The sequence below is a fragment of the Arachis ipaensis genome, chromosome B1, assembly GCF_059453495.1.
Source record: "Arachis ipaensis isolate K30076 ecotype BB chromosome B1, ASM5945349v1, whole genome shotgun sequence".
Taxonomy (NCBI): domain Eukaryota; kingdom Viridiplantae; phylum Streptophyta; class Magnoliopsida; order Fabales; family Fabaceae; genus Arachis; species Arachis ipaensis.
The window spans coordinates 9,727,568-9,749,650 of record NC_142436.1 but is presented as its reverse complement, the minus strand read 5'-3'; the positions used below and the strand labels follow the sequence as shown (position 1 = coordinate 9,749,650).

The 22,083-nt window shown below is 39.1% G+C and overlaps 2 protein-coding genes and 1 pseudogene across 3 annotated transcripts; 1 reads left to right on the top strand and 2 right to left on the bottom strand.

Annotated features, from left to right (window-relative positions):
* Nucleotides 1-288: 288 nt before the first annotated feature.
* LOC107624519 (Mitochondrial import inner membrane translocase subunit Tim17/Tim22/Tim23 family protein) lies at nucleotides 289-2,950 on the bottom strand. Its single transcript, XM_016327046.3, has 5 exons — nucleotides 2,576-2,950; nucleotides 2,424-2,488; nucleotides 2,252-2,324; nucleotides 2,083-2,136; nucleotides 289-823 (listed from the first exon to the last, which is right to left on the bottom strand). The coding sequence occupies exons 1-5, from the start codon at nucleotides 2,790-2,792 to the stop codon at nucleotides 576-578; spliced, it is 657 nt and encodes a 218-aa protein (XP_016182532.3). The 5' UTR covers nucleotides 2,793-2,950; the 3' UTR covers nucleotides 289-575.
* Nucleotides 2,951-4,359: 1,409 nt separating this feature from the next.
* On the top strand, nucleotides 4,360-6,669 carry LOC148575681 (serine/threonine-protein phosphatase 7 long form homolog; annotated as a pseudogene). The gene is made up of 3 exons (XR_015902748.1): nucleotides 4,360-5,024; nucleotides 5,140-5,227; nucleotides 5,320-6,669. The product of XR_015902748.1 is annotated as a serine/threonine-protein phosphatase 7 long form homolog (transcript).
* Nucleotides 6,670-15,332: 8,663 nt separating this feature from the next.
* On the bottom strand, nucleotides 15,333-21,719 carry LOC107624621 (kinesin-like protein). The gene is made up of 16 exons (XM_016327102.3): nucleotides 21,231-21,719; nucleotides 20,959-21,102; nucleotides 20,206-20,289; nucleotides 19,963-20,088; nucleotides 19,822-19,881; nucleotides 19,650-19,703; nucleotides 19,420-19,512; nucleotides 19,197-19,286; nucleotides 18,958-19,100; nucleotides 18,323-18,472; nucleotides 18,112-18,238; nucleotides 17,173-18,021; nucleotides 17,028-17,084; nucleotides 16,922-16,948; nucleotides 16,044-16,829; nucleotides 15,333-15,791 (listed from the first exon to the last, which is right to left on the bottom strand). The coding sequence occupies exons 1-16, from the start codon at nucleotides 21,501-21,503 to the stop codon at nucleotides 15,537-15,539; spliced, it is 3,318 nt and encodes a 1,105-aa protein (XP_016182588.1). The 5' UTR covers nucleotides 21,504-21,719; the 3' UTR covers nucleotides 15,333-15,536.
* Between the last annotated feature and the right edge of the window lie 364 nt (nucleotides 21,720-22,083).

Genomic DNA, 22,083 nt, shown 5'->3' with positions numbered 1-22,083 from the left:
TTAGTAGACTAATAATTCATGAGATTATCAGATTAAGTAAAACAAAAAGGAAGACACTTCGCTTTTCTTTAAATTTTCACTCCCCCCCCTCCCCCCCCCCCCCCCTCCTCCCCTTAATTTTTAGGCTCTCTACCATGGATTTGAACACAAACTCTTTAACAACAACATTGCAGTTGAAGTTCACCTGAAATTTCTGTATATTTTCACTGCAACCAACCATTAGGTAAGAGGTAGTCAAGTATTAGGCATTTAACAGAGACTAAAATGATCTAGATTTGATCAACCATATTAAAGGCAAAAACACCTGGAAATTTTGACTGCTAAAAGATAGTACAAATTACAATTACAAATAAAACACAAACGGCATCATTGCCTACAAATGATGGCAGACCTTCCTACACAAAACTTTCTAACTCAATCATGGCGCCAACATTTGAGTCAGCATATGCACTGAGTCAACCAAGCATAAATGAAGTACAAGATACAACCATGATGCAGCATTTGACACTCAATGAGCAATGTACAGAAGTCATGGTCCTTGTTACTATGTCGAAAAAAAAAAAGGGGTGAAAAAATTATGATGTAGGGAAAGTTCCTTTTCCGTGTTTTCTAAGAGATTCATAGAAATTGGAGAAGGCACTCCTCATTTCATCTGGAAGAGGAAACTGAAGGTGGAGTGACAATGGAGAACGTATATTGTTTTGTGTGCTTGATTTCGTTGAAATGGGAAAAGCTATTGCCGGTTGCTGCTTGTTTAGCCCTTCGAGGATAAAAGAAAATGCCCCAAAAGTGACGCAGCTCTGCAAAAGAGCTTGTGGTGCACCTAGAGAATCCTTGAAGATGAGACATAATAAACCAAGAAAGCAAATACCAAGCACAGAAAATGAAATTGGAACATGAATTTAAGCAAGCATTACTTCAACTTTTACAAATATCAAACAAGCAAGCAAAGAAAAAGAAAATTTGAGTACATTAGAAAAGAGAGCAGGGTCGGCTACATAGATTAAGCAACTCCATAGTGGTTTATCATTTATATTCATATTTTCACCATTGTCATCTAAATGCTGAGTCATAAGATTTTGGGAAGCCATTCAATGATGAAAAATCCACACGCCAAAAGAGTGTAAAGGTTCAATTTTGTTCATAAAATTGCAACTGTGTTTTACTTTTAGTCACTAAAATTTCAAAAGTAACTATTTGGTCCCTATCCAGTCAACCATTAACATGACATGCCATGTAGAAAAATAGTGACAGTTGACTAGCTAAACACCTATGATGCACAGACACTAACACGGACACGGGACATAACACGACACGGGACACGCCGACACATAAATTTAAAATTTTATAAGATACGGGGACACGCATATATAAAATATAAAATATTTTTTGAATAAATCGTAATAATATTTTGATATTTTATTGATATTAAAAAATAAATTAATTTTTTAATTATTTTTAATGTCTTATTTTAATTATATAAAGTATTTAAAATATTTTTTGTTATAATAAATAATAATATATACTATTTTTAAATTTATTTTAAGAATATATGTTAAGAATAAGACTGGACACGTTGACACGTGATGGTATTTAGGTGTGTCCAAGCTTGTCTCGAGAAGAATTTTTTATTTTTTATTAAAACACCGTTGGACACAGCAAACACGCGTGTCGGACGAGTGTCGATGAGTGTCGTGTCTGACACGCGGACACGGCAACTTAACGAAGTGTCCGTGCTAAACACTAAATGACTTGGTAAATGTAAGTTTAGGAGCTCAATAGTTCACTTCTGGAATTTCAAGAATAAATCGTTTGCAATTGCAAGCACCAAATTGAACATTTATTCCCTCATCAAACCTCCTATCAACCCAATCACAGACATCACTGATTTTAAGTCTAAATCAAACAGGGCCACATCTGAGATTAACACCCTTACTGCCCATGATATGAAAAACACCATTCCCACCCCAATATAAAAAATAATTTGCATCTTATTGAAGAGGTTCCAAATAATTTAAGAAGATCAGTTTCAAAGAAAAATGGTAATTCATAAACTGAATACAGAGAAAAAGAAAATGAAACCTGGAAAACTTAGAGCAAGGCCAGTGCAACATCCAGCTACCCCAGCATTAATGACTGCACATAAAAAATAATAATAATTTTAAAAAAATCAGTGGAAAAAAAAAAGAAAAATAATATGAAAGCAAATTCAAAACTTTCCAATAATAGGTAAAGATTTTAATTTTAATACCATCATCCTTTCCACGAAGTTGCTTCAAGATACACACAACCAAACTATGAACACCAGACAAAGCTGCAAATGTCTATTGACGCAACCACAAGATTAAAAAAATATATTATTTATTTAGTAAAAAGATAAATATGCAAAGAGAGAGAGAGAATTCTCAAATCTCAAGTGTAACCTTTGCAAAAGATCCAGCTTCTGCAAAGGATCCTTTAAACCCTTTCTTCTTAACCAATCCAGAACCTGAAACATTAACCATCATTAGTAATTTCGAAAATTGATTAAAGAAATTCAAAACTGTGTGTGGAGAGAGAGAGAGAGAAAGAGGACCATAGCCAAAGATGGAGCCCAACAATGCACCACTGGCGGAGTCTGCGGCGAAGCGGAGGAGGCAAACGGTGGGAGCAGTGAACGGAGGGGAAGCGGAAACGACGGCGTTTGAAGAAGGGGTAGTAGAGCTGGTGGTGACGTCAGAAGCGGGCCTAACGGCTGAGTCCGAGTCGGACTCGTACTCGGAATCGGTAACGGGATTATTCGCCGTCGCCATGGGTTTTCGACGGTAAAACGGTGTTAGTTTTTTTCCGTTAATGAAAAGTGAAAGAAAAATATCCAGCGAAGGGAGGAGTATATATCTCTATATTAGTATATTCTATAACTCCATCTATCCGTTTGTGATAATACCGTAGCGTACTAGCCGGACTGGATAAGACAAATTACTCGTTACCGATAAATCAATCTATCTAAATATTGGGGCAAAAAACGTTAATAAGCCAAGATAGGAAGGAAATTACTTATATCAACCAAAATGAAAATCGTTTTAACAATGAGCCAAAGCACATTTATATATAATTCGAACTAGTATGGTTCGAACTAAATATACACATAAATCGAACTAGCATAGTTCGAAATAGTAAAGAACACTTGATGCACATAATTCGAACCAACTTGGTTCGAATTCTATGTCTTCATAATTCGAACTAGGCTTGTTTGAATTATACCCTTTGAAGACGTCCCAAGTAATTCGAATCAACCTGGTTCGAATTACTCTAAAATTGACTCCAATAGTAATTCGAGTAAGGCTGGTTCGAATTATGTGAATTTCGGCTATATAAGGAGTTCGAATCAGTCTCATTCGAACCATTGTTCCATTCCCCTGCCCCACCAAATCCTAGAGAAAACGACCCAGATTTGATTCGACAAAGACCCGAACGGAATACTCATCCAATGGGGGATGATCCGACAAGGTTATATCGGTTGGACAGAGTTGCTCATATAGCCGGGGTCATCAACGACGAGGTTAGTACATAAAAAACTTCGTGATAGCGGTATATGTGAGTTAGTGGTTTTGCATGCGGTTTTAGTGGCGGTTTATGTTAGCGGTTAATGGTAGTGGTATTGCTAGTGGTTAAGTTGAGAGGTTTCGCATGCGGGTTAGATGATGGTTTAGTAGGTGGTTTATGGTACCTGTTTTATGTTACCCGGTTTATGTTAGTGGTTTATGTTGGTGGTTTAGTTGGTGGTTTATGTTAGTGGTTTTTGTTAGTTGTTTTATGCTAGCTGTTTTATGTTAGTGGTTTATGTTAGTTGTCTTATGTTAGTGGTTTAGTTGTGTGGTATATGATAGTTGTTTCGCATGTGGTGCTCGTTAATGGAATTTTATGCGGTTTATAATATTGGTTTATTGATGTGCTTTTGTTGTCGGTTTGGGTTGGTTGTTTTTAGTAATGGTTTTGTTAGTACTTTTGTATGCTGTTTTGTTCGTAATTTACCTTGGCGGTTTATTTTGGTGGTATTGAAAGTGGTTGAGCATGTGCTTTTGTAAGCGGTTTGTGATAGTGGTTTTGCATGTGTTTGAGATAAGTGGATGTCTTTGAGGTTTATGTTAGCGGTTTGAGCATGTGGTTTTCAATGTGGTTTGATATATTGGTTTTGCATGTAGATTCTGTACTCGGTTTCGTCTAGTGGTTTATCATGTGGGTTATTTTTGTCATTGGTTATCAAGTCGGTTCTAACAATGCGGTGCATGTAATGCGCAGTCACAGCGATGCATCAGGAGCATGCGGCGGCAGCAGGGCATGCGACTGGATGAGAGATACGTTTCGTTCTTGCAGATGGCTGGATTATACCATCTTGCGAGGCTGAACGATAGATGGTTCCGGTTAGATGAGGCCCTTGTTAGTGCCTTCGTCGAGCGATGGCGTCCGGAGACGCACACGTTCCATATGCCGTTCGGAGAGTGCACGATCACACTTCAGGACGTGGCGTACCAGTTGGGGTTGCCAGTGGATGGGCGTTATGTGAGCGGCTGCCTTTCAGATTTCCAGATATACATCCAAGGTGGCCGTCCAACTTGGTTGTGGTTCCAGGAGTTGCTTGGAGTCATTCCTCCTCCCAGCCAGGTTCAGAAGTACGTAATAAACTGCAGCTGGTTCCAGGAGACTTTTGGAGAGTGCCCCGAGGGAGCCGATGAGGAGACTGTGTGGCGATTTGCTCGTGCCTACATCATGATGTTGCTGGGTACGCAGCTGTTTGCCGACAAGTCCGGCAACCGCATTCACATCAGATGGCTTCCCTACGTAGCTAGGCTTGAGGAGATGGGTACCTACAACTGGGGGTCTGCAGCACTGGCATGGTTGTACCGGTGCATGTGCCGAGTGACGAACAGACATGTGGTCAAGTTAGCGGGCCCACTACAGCTACTTCAGTCCTGGATCTTCTGGCGCTTTCCTCGGTTTAGGCCTGCAGGGTATGACACGTTCAGCTGGCCGTTGGCCTCGAGGTACTCTATTCAGGCTTCTCTATTTCAATTTAATATAGCTAACTCCATGTTCATTAATAGCCAATTACAAATCTCTCACACATTTAATTATCCATAACACACATGTGAGATGCAGGTGGTCAGGTTACAACCCTTCCGGTAGCAAGAAGGGTCCTAGAGTGCAGATGTGGAGGCTGAGGATAGACATGTTACAGGACAGGGAGGTGAGTCAACTACTGGCAAAGTTTATTTAGTTAACCAAACTTTATGAATTGGGTGCATGAGTTGGCCTGACAATGTTGACTTATCTGTGCAGTTTATCTGGATGCCGTATAGCAGCCCAGAGGTACTTCAGGTTGTGCATCCAGAGGCTTTGGAGCCTCGGCATACGGCGTTGTGGCGGTCTGTGACGTCACTGATATACTTTGCCGTCATAGAGTGGCATCAGATTGATAGGGTTCTACCGCAGTTTGGCGGGGTCCAGCCCCGTCCGCATCCCGCCCTGAACATCGACTTTCTGATGTCGAAGGACGGCCGAGGCGGTGATCGATGGTTCCCGTATGCTTTGCAGTCATGGCATCTCCATTGGGAGTCCCGAGCGGACCACGTGCTCAGGTTTGATGTTGTTGCCGACCCTGGTCCGTCATATGAGTTCTTGGAGTGGTGGAGTCAGCATGGAAAGAGATTCCTGTCTCCGGAGATGTACTTGGGGGATCCGAGAGCCGTTCCTATTCCCGTGGAGGTGTCACAGAGGGGTGCTGAGCGAGTTCCTGACATGGATCGTGTTGACGACGTGCCGGACAGGCGTCGGGTTGAGAGGAGAGCTCGTGTGGGGACACGACGGAGCCAGCGTGAGTGGAGGTGGCTGGACCAGGCCATGGATGAGGCTGAGGATCCCAGTCCCCGTGGAGGCGGACGAGGAGGGCAGGGAGGGAGACAGAGAGGGCGTGCTTCGGCGGACCACCACGGTGATCACCGTGACGACGATGACGACGATCAGCATGGGCCCGTGGGGGGGGGGGATGCTGCAGGGGCTGTTGTAGTTGCTGGTGTTAGTTCCCATGAAGGCGGACATGGAGGCGAGTGGTATGGATCAGGTATGGGTGACGGGGCTGACTCTGGTGACGTTGGACTTGGTTCAGGGCCTCTTGGAGATTATTTCGTTGGTGTACCAGGCCATGACCAGACTCTTCAGGAGAGTATCCCATAGGTTAGTCCGGGATCACAGTGGACAGACTTCCTTGCCTCAGATACGCTTGATACGGACTTCGGGGGATCACACTTTCTAAACGAGATTTCTGCCATCATGCAGGAGGACGTAGCGGCCCATAGGCGTGGTCAGAGTTCCGGGACACAGGCACCTTTAGATGTCGATCTGAACGAGCCTCCTACGACATCTGTTGCTGACCATTTTGCATTGGGAGGAACTCCTCCTTCCGCCTACACTGTTGCATCACATTCAGTTGTCGGGCCGTCTGTGGCACCCGTCCAGCCTAGGCCACCTGCACAACCTGCCCCGAATGAGGAGGAGGATGAGATCGAGGACGAGGAGCCGCTTATCCGCAGAGGTCATAGAACACGGGTACCCCGTCGTTGCTTTACGGGATCGCATCTGTTTAGATGATTCATGTATCATGTATGTTGTTTCTTCATGTTCATTAATGTATGTTAGCGATGTTTGTTAGCCATGTTTACTTTTTTTGTTATTTTAGCCATGATTACCTTTGTTGTTTGTTCATCATGTTGTACTTTGAAAACGGGTGTTTGTTGGTTATATCAGTGACTTTCATAGTTTTTGCATCGTCTATCAATGTAATATGTAGATTAATTTATTGAACTTTGCATTCAGCAAACTATTAGAAAGACTCGAAGTGAAACATTACATATTCATTAATTAATGCAGCATGCTCAATACAACACATAAACATCAACAAATTACATGACTTCTCAACTACAACTTCGTAAATCGAAACTTAAATAAAATAAGTACCAACACTAAGAATACAGCTACTAATGGCCCCCTGTGTGAGACGATCCTCCGAGCTGTGGGCAACTCCGACGTGTGTGTCCGGGTTGGCGACAGAGGCCACATCTCTTTGGCCGGTTCGGATCTGCCTCGTCCATATTGGTCCGTATGCTAGTGGACCTAGGACGACCCTCTTTCGCACGCCTCTTGTCAGGATCCGGGATCACAGTGGGCCCGTCATATGGTGGCCAGAAACCCTCCGAAATTGGAGGTGTGAATCCCATTCGATACACACTGAATACCGAACTAAGACGATACACCCTGTGAACATAAGCGGTCCAGGTAACCCGTGAGTAGGCACAACATGCAAGTGCGTGCGTACACGGGAAATGAAGTGCCTGGAAGTACCCGCAGTCACATGTCTGATAGGGAAGCGATATTCTATAGCTACCCAATGAGAAAGAACCAGTCGGAGTGGTCTCTGAGATGGTGAACTCGGAGTTATCCCTGTCGTCCAAAGTCACCGTGAAGCACCTCACCGTCTTCAAGTTGGCCTCAATACACTTCACCAAGTGCTGACTGAATTCTTATCCGGTTCCCATCTGGGCTTGAGCCTCTCTCCCCTTGCGAACAAAGAGTTCCGCAAGCCTTCCATATGTTGCCTTCACCAGCGAGCATATAGGGAGGTTTCTAACACCCTTGAGGATTGAGTTCACACACTCGGAGATATTCGTGGTCATGTGACCGAATCTCTGCCCCTCATCACGATGCTGAGTCCACAACGAATACTCAATCCGGTTCGCCCACTCACACATCGCCGGGTCTTCAGACCGCAGAATATCAAACCAGTAATCAAACTCAACCTCAGTCTTGGCATAAGCCGCATTGACAAGAAGCCTCCGTGCGTCTTTGCCCTTGAATGTAAGGGCAAAATTAGCCGCTACTTGTCGAATGCAGAATGCACGGTATGCAGATGGAAGTAAGCAACCTCTGTCGGGAGCCTCAAGCGTGGCCTTGATGCCGTTATGCCTGTCTGATATCACCAGCAGACCCGGCTGCGGTGTCACGTGCTGATGGAGGTGGGAGAGAAAGAATGTCCAAGACTCTGCATTCTCACCCTCAACTAGTGCGAATGCAACAGGTAGTATGTTGGAGCTCCCGTCCTGTGCAATCGCGATGAGCAACGTTCCCCCATACTTGCCATACAGATGGGTGCCATCAATACTAACCAGCGGCTTGCAATGACGGAATGCCTCGATGCACGGTGGAAACGTCCAGAACAGTCTGTGAAAATAAGCTTGAGACTCGTCTACACTGCCACCAATTCGAACAGGGCTTGTCCATAGGACTGCAATAGTACCAGGCATCGTCAACTGGACTCCCAACACCCACCTGGGGAGCTCGTTGTACGACTCATCTCAGTCACCATAGATGATGGCAACAGCCTTCTGCTTTGCCAACCAGACCCTCCTGTACGTCGGCCTAAAACCAAAGTGTGCGGCAGTGGCATTTAGGAGCACCTTAATGCTGACGGATGCATCAGCCCTAACCATTGGCATAATGAACGCCGAGATCACATGATAATCCAAACTCCTGTGGTCACTCGAGATGGAGGTGGCAAGACAGGTATGAGGTCCATTGTACCGTTTGACCTCCCAAATGCCCTTGCGCTGCCGGAGACTCAGTCGAATCAACCATGTGCACCCATTCCCGAACTCAGAACACTTGCCCACATACCGGCGATAATCAGACTCCACTACCTTGTACTGTATCCCTCGCCAGATGCTGTAAGTCTTCACACTTAACAGGGCCTCATCTTTATCCTGAAATTGCTGACCAACCTGGAACTCTGTCAGACCAGCAGTCCCTTCCGCATCCCTAGCTCCAAATCCAACAGGCTGCCCAGAAACCCCCTCCTGCCTCATGGCATCCAAGTTTAAAGAGGAAAAATGAGGTGGATACTGCTGTGTGCCAGAGCTAGAACCACCTCCCGCCCCTGCAGGCTCACTCACTCCGATATCATCGCCGCTGTCATCATCAATCATATCCGGCTCGACGTCATCGTCCTCTGCATCACCCAACAATCCGTCCCCAACCCCAAGCGGTGCAACATACTGTAAAGAGGTCAGCAGAAATTCTGCTGTGCCGACCTGGTCGCCTACGCTGTCATTGAGATCAACAGTAAAAGAAGGGGAGGCGACAGGTTGGACCGGTGGCTCGTACACAGGGACGGACGAAGAAGCAACGGCAGGTCTAGAACTAGAACCGGCTGCCGTGGCTAAAGTGGTGGTATTCCGATTCGAACCCCCTGAGCTGGATACCACATCAACTAACTTTGCCAACAATTCTGGTGTCCTCACCTCCGGAAACTGCCGGCGACAGAGAAACATGACTTGCAAGTCCTCATCACTACCAATCGTGAAACAATCATACTTCACGGTTTCCTGGAGCACCTTGATTGGAATGCGATAGAAAAACTTTTTAACCTGCTTCCCACCTTCCAGACCAAGTTTCATCAGTACAGACCTAACAAGGTCATCATAGCTCGTCGTAGGCCTCACGACAATACAGAGAGGATCCTTATCTGTGAACTTCACACCGGAACGAGTTTTCCTCTTAATGGATCCTCTGTGGTGAACCAAAACTACAAAACTCTCGTCACTGGCCATCTTAGACCCTCTAATGAGAGCAACTCACGTTTACAACCATATATATACAGGTCTGTCTCTCACTAAATCGAACCAGCCTAGCTCGAAATATGGTATGTGTAATTCGAACCAGCCTGGTTCGAATTACTTTGGGGACCTAATCCTTGTATAATTCGAACTGATGTAGTTCGAATTATGTGTGTTTCTAGTTCGAACCATCTTGGTTTGAATTATAGTGAATTTTTCGTTCCTAATTCGAACTCCACTGGTTCGAATTATATATAAATTTGCTTTGGCTCATTGGTGAAACGGTTTTTATTTTGGCTAATATACGTAAATAATCTCCAGCCTTGGCTTATTAGCGTTTTTTGCCCTAAATATTATTTAATGTAATAAAAATCTATTGAAAATTAAAATATTTAATTTAAAATTTTTTACACAATTTTTTTATGATTTTTGTTTATATTTTTTATGAAGAATGCTAGAGGATGAGTAGAATGTATTATTTTTTTATCAATAATGAGTCAATCATGTTTAAAAGTGAGTTAAAAGTATTTATAAGATTGTTAAACTAAAAGAATTAAATTAATAATTAAAAAATAAAAATAACGATAAAAGATAATAAATTTTATTAGTTTATCAATTTTTTTTCTATTTTTTTATCAAATTTTTTTTAGACTTCACAAGAAAGAAAGTAAAAATGAGAAAGTAAAAATAAAAGATAGAAATTAGATCAATTTAATGATGCAATAAAAAAAATAAATACGTAAATAAATATAGAGTTAATACCCAAAATAATTTCTGAAATTTGTTGGTAGCTTTAAATTGGCCTCTAAAATTCTACTGACTCAATTTGAGCCCCCAAGTTTTAATAAGTGACTCACGTTAATTCTTCTTTTAATTTTCATTAACAGAATGCTTACCTGAAATGTTAAGTGACACGTGGACCATTACGTGGTCTGATAAGACTTTGTTGACATGAAAAAAATTAGTTTAGGCTCAATTTAGCCTCTTTTAATAAACATAAAACCCTAACAAGTGCCAAAGTCCCAAATTGAGATCATTGTTTGGTGTTGGAGAAGATGACGGAGAGTACCAGTCAAGGTTCCAGAAAGTCTCATTCACATGGAAGTTTGGGAAGGAATCCAAATCGATCTAGAGCGGAAAAGGTTCCACAATGGTGTGGTTGTGGGATGCGTTCCGTTCTTCGCTTGTTTGGAACAAAAGCAAATCTAAAGAGATCATTCTTTGGATGTCCAAACTATAATGTAAGTTCTTGAATTACTTCCTTCTTGAATTTATCTCTTCTTTTTCTAATAGATGCTTAATTTATTTATGGTTCTTGTTGTGATAGACCTCTGGGAGAAGATGGTGTGGACCTTTTTGTGTGGGCAAATGGTGAAGAACAAGAAGATATGCCTGGGAGAAATAAAAATGAAATAGTATTGAGCATTGGAAGATGAATGTGGGTTGGAGAATTGGTGCAATAGAAGCTGAAATTAAAATTTTAAAAGTATGGAATAGTATTTTGAGTATTTGTCTTGTTTTGTTTGTAGTTGTAGTCATTGGCTATGGTTTAGGTGTAGAAAAGTGATTAATAAAATTTAATTAATGTCCTTATAATCATATTTTTTTAATAGAAATCTGTTTTGTAAATTGTAAGTTGTGACTAACTTGCAAATTCACTGAAGATATTACAAATATATACGATTCTGTAAATTGGAATTTGTGACTAAACCTGTAAAATAAAATGATAAATACAAAGATAAACAAGAGACTAATTAAGTATTTACAAATATGCAAATAAAACTAATGAACCAATTTGTTATATATATACACTAAATCTCTAAATTACAAAATAAATCTTGAATCTAAATTATAATAATACTTACACAAAAGAGAATTGGAAGAAAGACATCAAATAATTAAAGTTGTCGTTGTTCGAATACAGAGAGAATTAAAAGAAAGACATCAAATAATTAAAGTTGGCGTTGTTTGAATATAGAAGCAGAGAGAATTAGAAAATATGAAATAATCATTTCATGAGAATAGAACTGAATGTTGATTGCACAAAGTATCAAGAAAAAGGCTTATACAACTAGAAAGTTTAACCAATTTCTTTCATCTAATCAAAACATTAATATTATATCTGCTAAAAAAAAGATAAACATATAATAAATTATAATAATAAACTTTGAATTTGATTTTATAGTCAATCATAGTCATGACAATGAGTATTTTAAGATATGATAAACTAAGAATGATGTCTAAAGTATCATTATTACAGACACAAAACAAAAGAGCTATTTAAAAAGTTTCAAAATACAGCCCTATACAAGACACTACAAAAGACATAAACAATCATTGACACAAACTTCAGCCACAAAACAACCTTAAAACACATTGGATTACAATTATCAAATTCATCCACAAAAGACAATATAATTTAATCTCTATTTCTTTTTTGGTGCTTTGAAGCTAGGAGTGGGAATAAATTTCATAAATCCTATCAACCTTGATGTTGTCCCAAAACTAGCTCCTTGCATTGCTCTTCATTTATGTGGCAGCTTATCCAACCTTATTAGTGGAGGTGGAGGTGGAGGCACCTACAAGTAAATGGAAGTATTTGATAGGTTAAGTTACATAATTAATGAATTAATTAATGTGTTATATAATGTTACCTGCTTTATAATTTCTGGGTGTGAACAAGTGGGATGGTGATGGCAATCTCTGAAGCCTGTGGAGCATCCACAGTTTGTATACTAGCAGTTGCCATAGCATCATTGGGTGCATTTGCGTTAGCTCCATCTTGAGATTTGGATTTAGCTACAACAGTTGCTGCAGTAGCAGCAGCAAGAGCACAGACAATATCATCAGCTTTTCTATGAGAACAGTTTCTTTTATTGTGTCCTTTAACACCACAGTAGGTATAAGTGAATTCTTTGTACACCCTCTTTAGTTTTGTTGCAATTTTGGACTTCTTACTGTCTGAAGGCTTCTCATCAGTGTCCTTTCTCCTTTTCTTCTTAAGGTTTCCTGGCCTTCTCCTAATTTTAGGTGCTTGAGGCTTGCTGTATTCAAATTTTTCCTACAGTTTCTCACCCGATATTGGATTTAAGGAATGCATATATATAGCCCTATATGCCTATAGTCAACCAATGATGACAAAAGTATTCAGAATTTCTGTTTATCCTTGAAATTGCTGCACATGCATGGACACACGGTATGTCTACAGATTTAACTTTTAATTAGTCATAATCTCTTTTCCCTTCTTTTAGGCAGACCCCTGTGCATGCTTGAACTTCAAATCTCTCTTCCTTACTTCAGAAATTTCACCATCAATATCAGAGTCATTTGAGCTTTCAAATGGGTTAGGCTTATATAAGTTGTCTTCTATAGAATCATATGAGACACTACTACTACTGGTTTGGTCTCCACCATCCTGACTTTCTACTATTTTAGTTGCTGATCTAGCAGATGATCTGGTAATAGGTTTGCTCTTGGTAGAATTAACTAAAGTGGGTTTAGATTGGGACTTGTTTGTAGGCTTAGTGGTTGTGACTTTAGATGATGAGGGTTTGGTCTTGGGTTTGGGTTTGGTTACAGATTTAGATGATGTGTGGTTGATCTTGGCAAAATTAGTTGTAGTGAGTTTGGGTTTGTTTGGATTTGGGTTTAGGTTTAGATTTGATGTTAGTGGTGGTGGATCTGGTTGAAGTGGGCCTGGGTTTAGATAACTTGATATTGGCTGGTGAATTAGGTTGGGCCTGGGTTGGTAATTCAAGTTGGACCTGGGCTGGTGGTTTTCCTTGGGCCTGGGCTAGTGCTTTGGATTGGGCCTGGGCTGGTGGTTCTTCAGTAGGCTTCGTAGCTGAGACATCATTTGGACTTCTTATTGGATTAGTTGTGATGACTGGTGCATCCTTGTCTTCTTCAGAAGCGATGGGAGTAAGCTCTATTAACTGAGGTACTTCATCATCATGAGGTTGGAAAACTCAATGCTCAAAATATAAGTGGACTCTTCCTTGATTCATTCTTGTAAGATAGCACATCTCTAACAATTTCTTATCATGTGAAAGTGCTCTCAATCCACTTTTTAAAGGTCTACTAGAAACAAGCCACTAACATTCAACAATGTCAGCATAACCGAGCTCCTTGTAGTAATCTCTCAGTGAAAATACATCCAATCTATCTTCATCTAGTCCAGTTAATTCATCCGTGCTGTCCCTTTCGTAAACTACACTGCCATCATTCTTTGTAATAAAGCTGCTGTAATGCTACACAATGGTTATCAAATCACCCATCTACAAATATAATTCAAACAATTAACAACATAACTTCAAAATCCAAAGCCTTTTATATCATGCATCAGCTGACTCTATATTAACATGGCAAACAATCTTTTTTTAGAACAGAAAATGTAAAAATTTATATACAAAAGTGCTCCTTGTAACGACAGCTACATAATTTTTTGCTATCTATAATTAACATCTACGCATTATCGCATTGACAAACATCATCTATTTACTTAACCCTGAATTTCTCATTTTATATTTTCAAAAAAAATATCATCCCACAAAACTTAAGCAAATTATTTGTCAAAATAACACGGTTAACACTAATCATAGTAAAAACTCAGCTATTGGAATCATCTATAAGGAGAAACTGGTACATAAAGAAGTGATAGATTTCACTAACTTGGATGTATCCTTTTTGAGAAAAACCCAAAATAGCCCCTGACAATTACCTCGAAAGACAACGAGGCCCTTGAAAAAAAAAAAACCCAACCCGGCCCCTGACAATTACCTCGAAAGGACAACGAGGCCCCTGTGCCAAAAAAAAGTCAATGTTATTTTTTTTGGCACAGGGGCTAATCAGTCCCAAAAAAAATATCAAGGGTCGGATTGGGTGTTTTTTTTTATTGGGGGCCTCGTTGTCCTTTCGAGGTAATTGTCAGGGGTCGGGTGGGGTATTCACTCATTTTTTTCTCTGTAACATAGTTACCATTAATCATAACCAGTCTTTTAAAAAAAAACCTTAACAGAAGATGATCAATAACAAAAACTATCTACTTTCACAATGCACCCAATCCATTTGAGCATCAAATAGTGAAATCAATGGCCAATAAATCCCAACCAAGAGAAGACACAAACATAATATTGAACTCAAACGTAGAATGCTTGTATTACTACCTTTCTAGGAGAAACGGTGGTGTGTAGGTTGTTCTTCCTCATCCTAGCAAACGGAAACGCGTGCGACGAACTTTGCCGACAACCTACAGTAGCAGCAACATTGATCTTCCACCGTATGGTACATGCGAGAGAATGAAAAAAGAAGAAGAAGAGTTTCCTTGTTTGAGTGATTTGATCACAGGTGATGAAGTGTAATTGAATTTTAACCCCAAAATGGCTAAAACGATGTTGTCTGATGAGAGATTACGCGCCAAGGAAGAAACGACGCCATTTAATAAGGTTAGGTGTCAGACTCATATGTCACTTAACGTTTCAGGTAAGCATTCCGTTAATGGAGATTAATAGAAGGGCTAACGTGAGTCACTTATTAAAATTTGGAGGTTCAAATTGAGTCAATAGAAATTTCAAGGGCCATTTTGAGTATTAACTCAAGAAATATATTAGATGAATTTGTCATTTTCAAATATGGAGAAATTATATTTTACATAAGTTATGGTTAGCAAGTTGGATTACAATAAAAATGACAAAAGACGACATTGCTAAACAACAGTAGCAAGCTTACCAAAAAAATTCAAGAATTTAGTACAGAGGTGGTGATGATAAAGCAATAGCAAGGTTACAACACACAAAAAATAGTTTGTAGGAATACAAAGAATATATGCATATATGGGTTACATTATAGGGAGCTCCTAGATCCAAGTAGGATCTGATGCTAGAAACAATTGAATTAGTAGTAATGATGATCATGATATGATGCTCCGAATTCTGCTCTCCATGCTTGATCATCATAAGTATATGAAGTGGCATTGTTGTGTGCCAATTCAGAATCCTCTTGATACAGTGGTTGCAGTGCAGATTCTGGTAATTTGCTCTCTGCAAGGTACTGCTTCATGGTACTAACCTCTGTCTTGTGTTTACTTTTCAGCTTTTCAATTTGCAATTTTAACATCTCATTGTCTTGTTGCACGTTTGCAAAGTTTTCCTGCATCATAACATTAGAAACATGAATACCACAATGCTGAACCTTTTCATCAACTCAGTTAATTATTATATATGCCTCATGGAGATAATATAAATGTTTCTAGAACAGGCTCTACTAAACTGGTTCAAAAACATGCAAGTATTTGATAATAGAAGGATATATACCCTCTTAAGTAGTTTATTCTGCATCCAGTGATTATTATTTTATGAAAGCTACCATTTTAATAAATTTCATGTCTCTAAAGTTATTTACCTCTGCAACAGATGCAGCATGTTCAGCTTCTCTTAGTCTAACAAGTAGTTCTCCGGCTGCCTGAACAGCTTCCGCAGTATCTCGGAGTTGACTTTTCAAAATCTGGTTCTCCCTTTTCAACAATTTTGATTCCTTTTCCCTCTCCACCCTCATGACAGAAAGCTCGGCAGCAAGAGATTTGGCAAAGCGAGCATGTCCCTTTTTTGAGGCCTTTGCTGCCGCCCTTTTCACCTCTGCTATCCCTTCCATTACTGCCTCATGCTTAACAACCAAGTCATTATATTTCTCTTGTAGCTCAGCGTAGTGCTCCACAATTCTAGCATGACCAGTGACTGCTCTATTTAGTGCATCATCCAACTCTGCTGTGCACTTCTTCTCAGATCTCAGTTCTGCCTCCACCCTCGCTGCATGCTGGCGCTGGGACTCAAGATCAACTCTAAGTTCGTCCGTAAGACAAATCCATTCACTTTCCATTTCGGTCCATCTCTGCTTTTCATTCTCTAGCTCTTCCCCATCATTTTCATGAGAAAACACACCACTCTTCTGCAGTTGTATGGATCTTGACATTAAAGAAGATCTAAGTATATCGGTTGACTTTTTAACCGGTGCATCACCATATGATTGAAGCTTGCTCCTTAGATTCTTAATTTCTTCAAGAAGCAATTCCTTCTCATTAGCATCAAAAGAGCTATCTTTTTTAGCACACTCTTCCTGTACTTCTTTAATTTCACATTCTTCCCCTGTAATATATGGGAAATGACCAATTGAGGATGTCCCCTTCAGAATCTGAAAATGACATCGAAAACATTTGAGAATGGGAATTTTAAGTACCATGAAACGAATAGAATTCAAATTTTTATATTAAAAAACCAACTGACCTTGTTTTCGTCTTTCAATTTCTCCACCTGGAAACAAACAGAATAATTATCAATAATGTAAAGTGCAGCCCAAACATAATTCATTAAGGTTAGAGAATCTTAGTACCATTTCATTTAGCTGCTTGATTCTAGCTGCTTGCTCCATGCACACATTATCCAAGTGCTTCAGGGGGAAAAAAAAGGGATAAATGAGAGAAGGAAAAAAAAAAATAAGAAAGAATCTTCTATGTGGAAATCATGTGAAAACATACTTTTGGGACTTTCAAGCTATCTTGGACCTCAGCATAATCCTTATCGCATAATTTTGTTCGACAAGATGCACAAAGGGAGGTGTATTCTCCATCACTGGAAGGCTTATTCGGTATTGTATGATCAGAAGATTCAGCCTGGTCATTTTCTGGGCATGCCATCAAGGTTAAGTGCTCAAATGAGAAGGAGGTTGTGGATTTGTTCAATGCTGAGTTCTTCTGGTGATTGTCAATCATTTGTAATCCCCTCTGGAGGCTTGTTGCCAACGATTCAGCCTTGCTAGACCGTAAAGAGGATTGCATATGCTGACACTCTTTAAATGATTTTCTTGACAAATCTTCATCTAAATTTGAATTCTCTGCCACATTGTTCCAACGTCCAAGATTACTTGATGCAAAAGTCACGTTTTTCCTTAGGTTATTGCTAAATTTTGGGGAATCAGACAACTTTGGTCCATCAAGTATTGGAGATGGACTGCACGAATGGACTGATTTAATGCCTTCTGAAGTGTTTTCGATGCAATCAATGTTATCTGCTGATATCACAATGTCCCCGTCATTGAGCATGTCTGCATCACAATTTTCAACAGAAGAAAACTGGACACAATCTTCAGTGACAGAAATGTCTTTAGGGCTCCCTTCACATGAGCTGTACAATTCATCAATCTGCTGCTGCAATTGCCTTATGTCATCCTCATTGACATTTACCACCTCATTGGTGTCATTCTCTATGTTAGAAAGGATCAATGAGCGGTTTATGCTGATTCTCAAATGATTAAGACTTTCCTGTGCATTACACCCTTGGAAGGATCCCTTTTTACCCCCATCATCCTTTGCCCTGATAAGTTCTTCCTAAAGCAATGGAAACACATTTTGACCCTCATAATTTGCACTATTGTGTTCATTCAAAAGCTATCTGCAATAACAAGCCCTAGAATATACCTTCAAGTTCTTGATTGTATCACTGAAATCAACATCAGCCTCCTTTATTTCATTGATAACTGGCTCATTTCTAACGGATCTTACTCGTTGTCCAAATCTGAGTGTGCTGAGTGTTTCACTATTACTCCTACAATCAACAAATAGAATATTTATATCTGAATTCAATTTTAATAAACTAGTGAATTAAACACTGTGATCTAAGTAAAAATACTTGTTATCAGGGGAGATCGAACAGATTACTGAGAGCTTCGAATTTCCACCAAGTGAGTCTCGTAGTAAATGTGTTAAACAGGATTTCTTGTGTGGGTTGGCTTCATCTTTTGCAAATTGAGGTTCGTTAATCAGAGCATCCACAAAATGGCTGTACCAATAACTTATACAGTGGTCAGAAATAAAAATAATGTTATGTTCATGTACTTGGTCATTAGCATGAAACAAGAAACTGATTCAAAAGTGATGGACAGTGTTCCACAAAGAAAATAACATTATTTTTGCAGTATGAAATATTCAAGCATGTAACAACAGGCTGACAAAATTAACATAATATACTACATTCAACTTCCAAAATGATAAAAGATAAAAATCCAATCAATTTTGAATGGCGTTAGAATCCTGGATGACCTAAAACCTTTGATAGGTAGAATTAGTCTTTGATGTACCAGATGTATACACGTCTGCTATTGATTTCGCATAGTAATATGGCTTCAAGAGTTATGTACAAATATATTGATGTTCTTTACATTTGGTGTTCTAAATCCTTAGTCTTCTATTGATGTTGTTTAAGTTGTTGATATTCTAAATCCCTAATATTTGATCATCTTTGACAATTTAGTCATGGCATCTTACCCAAGCTGAGATAATGACTTCTTTAAATTTATGGTTTCCATATGATATTGGTCTGCATGATCAGTTGTATCCCTGTCAAGCCCAGCAAGATCAATAAGGCTGATCTTACTACTTTTTAAGCCATTGGAGCTTTTTGAAATTCCCTGCAGCAGCATAATAGAGATAAATTAACAAGATGAAACCAAAGTATCAACACGAATTTTAGAGCTGTTACCTAAAAATGAAGAATTTGGCAATACCTTACACCAAGACTCAACTACAAAGGTGAAAATGATGTGTGATTTGTACCCATTAGACTTAAAGCCTCCATATTTTCTGTTTGAAAGGCCCTGCAACATATATTGAGAAATTAACTTAGCTGACTGAGACTAAAACATAATTTTTGACCAAAATCTCAGTTAACATAAGCATGAATATGTAGACATCTAAATTTGAGTATACTCTTTAAATGCTTCTCTCTACCTTGATCATGATTTGAGCTACATCATCGTAGCTTGTGATATATTCCTCAATCAAATTCTCAATATACAGTGCATTTTTTGAATCTTCCTTCACCTGCAATAGTTTTGACCAAGGCATAATTATCATAAGCATGCAGAAACTGAAGTGACAGAAACTAGGAAGAAGTGTTTTCTATAAAAGATGGATTGAGTAAATTCCCTAATACCACTGAAGATTAAAATGATACCTACCTCAAGGTTCTGCTGGATTGGATTGAGTAAATTTTTAATTTGATCGTGGCAAATCTGTTTAGCAAACACCAAAAAGAGACCCAAAAAAAAAAAAAAGAAAAAGTTAGTAACACGAAGGAACAATCTCCTGAGCAAATTGAGAGGGTTTTATAAAGAATTCAAGTTCAGTTACCTCAAGAAAAGAACAACGACATTGATAGTTGAACTGTTTCCTATCTGACATACGTTTCTCCTGAAATAGTCATTCAAATTTTGAAAACCAAGATGCTTCACTTCTGATAATTATCAGTTAATGTAGAAAACAGAAACATACTCTTTCAAGCTCAGTAAATAACATTCTGAAGATCCGAGGAGCAATTCCCTGTTGACTTTGACTCAAAGGCTCCTCAACAATGGAACTTGGGGGACCCCACATTGTATAAGTCTTTCCACTTCCAGACTAGCAAACAACGCACAGATGAGGTGAAAAATTAGTCCTCAATATTTGTGCAATTGCAACACATTTTCTTTTTCCACAAAAGTTTAAAAAATCATAGCTAACATCAATAACATATACCTGGCCATATGTCAGAATTGAAGTGTTGTAACCAGCTAAAGCGCTTCTAACCAACGGTAGACCCACAGACTGGAAAACATCCTCCTAAACAACCAAAAAGCTTATAAATCACACTGAAGTATAGAAGAAAAATTACTACTACTGCTAATTAATTATACCAGGAAATTCATGAAGTACACTTTATTACCCTTCTTTAACTCAGATTAATCAAAACATAAATCAGAATGTTATATATATAATTGAAGCAAGGAAGGTAAAAGTACTAATTGCTTCATTCTAACAGGCAATTCACGTAAGTAGCTTTTAGTAATTAAACAACCTTTAGCACATATCTATCTATCTATTACCAAGCTAGTTTGATATTCATTCTCAAACACTTAATATTTTTCTATTGTGCCACTTCATACTTTTTTCCATGGTAGGATAACCTAATTTCTTTCTTTGTATTATTATATTGGGTAAACTACTAAAATAGTATCCGAAAGTTCATAATGACAAAAATAGCCCTTAAAGATACGAAACAACAAATAAGTCCTTGAATGATTTGAAAATGCTACAAATAAGTTAAGTACTAATTGCTGCATTTCATGCAATTTAAGTACAAATTAACCACCCGTTTAACACAGATTTATAGTATAAGAACATAACATATAGAAGTTCAACTTACAAATAAGTCACACTGAAGCTAATCAAGTAAAGCAATTCCTTCATTCTAAACACAATTTTACACATAACAGTTCCAGTTTTTTTTACCTGGCTGGAGTTGGTATCAAAAACCTCGTCGAAGGTGAATAGTGCATCCCCCAAACACAATGTATCAGAAGAAACCTTCTCAATTTTCGAATCTCCTTCTTTCGCATTGTTATTCTTATTCTCAGGTCTAATTCGCACCACAACCTGCATCAAGAAGTTCAAATAATTAAAGGCTCGAAAAATATGAGTTTTAAAAATCTATGGGTGCTTCTTTGATCACAGCAAATCACTACTAGGGTTACAGATCACAGCTTCAAAGTTCAAAATGGAACCTTCACTGTAGGATCGTCGTTCAATTGGGTGTGAGAAATTGGAGCCTTGATCTGAGATTGTTGATGGTTGATGATGTTTGGATCTGCTGGGGGAGTGTTTTCAGCGTTGGATTTGGGGACTTTAGGGTTTGAATTTGAATTTGAGGAAGAAAGTGAAGTGTATTTGTTTCGAGTGGAAGAGAATGATTTTGGAATGATGAGGTTTCTGATTGAGGAGGAAGAAATGCTCCCCAAGAAACCATTCTCTGTTGTTGCTACCTTGTTTTGCTTCATGGCTTCTTTGCTGAGCTTGCAAAAATGGTGGATCTATGAAGAGAGTGAGAGAAAGTGTGTTTGTATGAGTGGGAGAAGAACTAAGTAAGTGTTTGGATTCAAATTTTGATGTGAAACAATGAGAGAGGGAAGAAGAACTGAAGAGTGAGGAAGTGGCTAAGGTGAACGTTACCGTTATGAAAAATGAGAAATCTCTTTTTAGCTTCAAATCTTAAATGACTCTAAATTGTCCTTGTACTTTTAATATACAGACAATAATAGATATAAACCAAGGTGCACATGGCAAGATAGCGACTCACCGGGGGCAATATAGTCCATGCACAACAAAATTCAAATAATAACTAGTCGTTGAGCTCGCCGCCATGTCTTGTGAATCATCCGTTACCCTTTCTTGCCCATCAAGCTCGCTCGCTCGCTCTCTCTCTTATATTATTGTAATTGATTAATGATTAATGTACTTAATCATCCATTAATAGTATGGAACAGTAATTGTCTAATTGGTAATTCTCTTATGCGCTCTCTCCACAACAATAATAATCTCTATTTATCATTATAAAAATAGATAAAAACACGATAAATT

What these genes read in the sequence shown, in the direction of transcription:
- LOC107624519 (XM_016327046.3), bottom strand. Translation starts at nt 2,792, where the DNA reads ATGGCGACGGCGAATAATCCCGTTACCGATTCCGAGTACGAGTCCGAC. An exon ending in AAGCTGGATCTTTTGCAAAG is followed by an intron (nt 2,325 to 2,423) that starts GTTACACTTGAG and finishes TTGCGTCAATAG; the next exon opens with ACATTTGCAGCTTTGTCTGG. An exon ending in CCTTGCTCTAAGTTTTCCAG is followed by an intron (nt 824 to 2,082) that starts GTTTCATTTTCT and finishes AGGATTCTCTAG; the next exon opens with GTGCACCACAAGCTCTTTTG.
- LOC107624621 (XM_016327102.3), bottom strand. Translation starts at nt 21,503, where the DNA reads ATGAAGCAAAACAAGGTAGCAACAACAGAGAATGGTTTCTTGGGGAGC. An exon ending in TAGTTGAGTCTTGGTGTAAG is followed by an intron (nt 19,101 to 19,196) that starts GTATTGCCAAAT and finishes ATGCTGCTGCAG; the next exon opens with GGAATTTCAAAAAGCTCCAA. An exon ending in ATAGCTTGAAAGTCCCAAAA is followed by an intron (nt 17,085 to 17,172) that starts GTATGTTTTCAC and finishes TTCCCCCTGAAG; the next exon opens with CACTTGGATAATGTGTGCAT.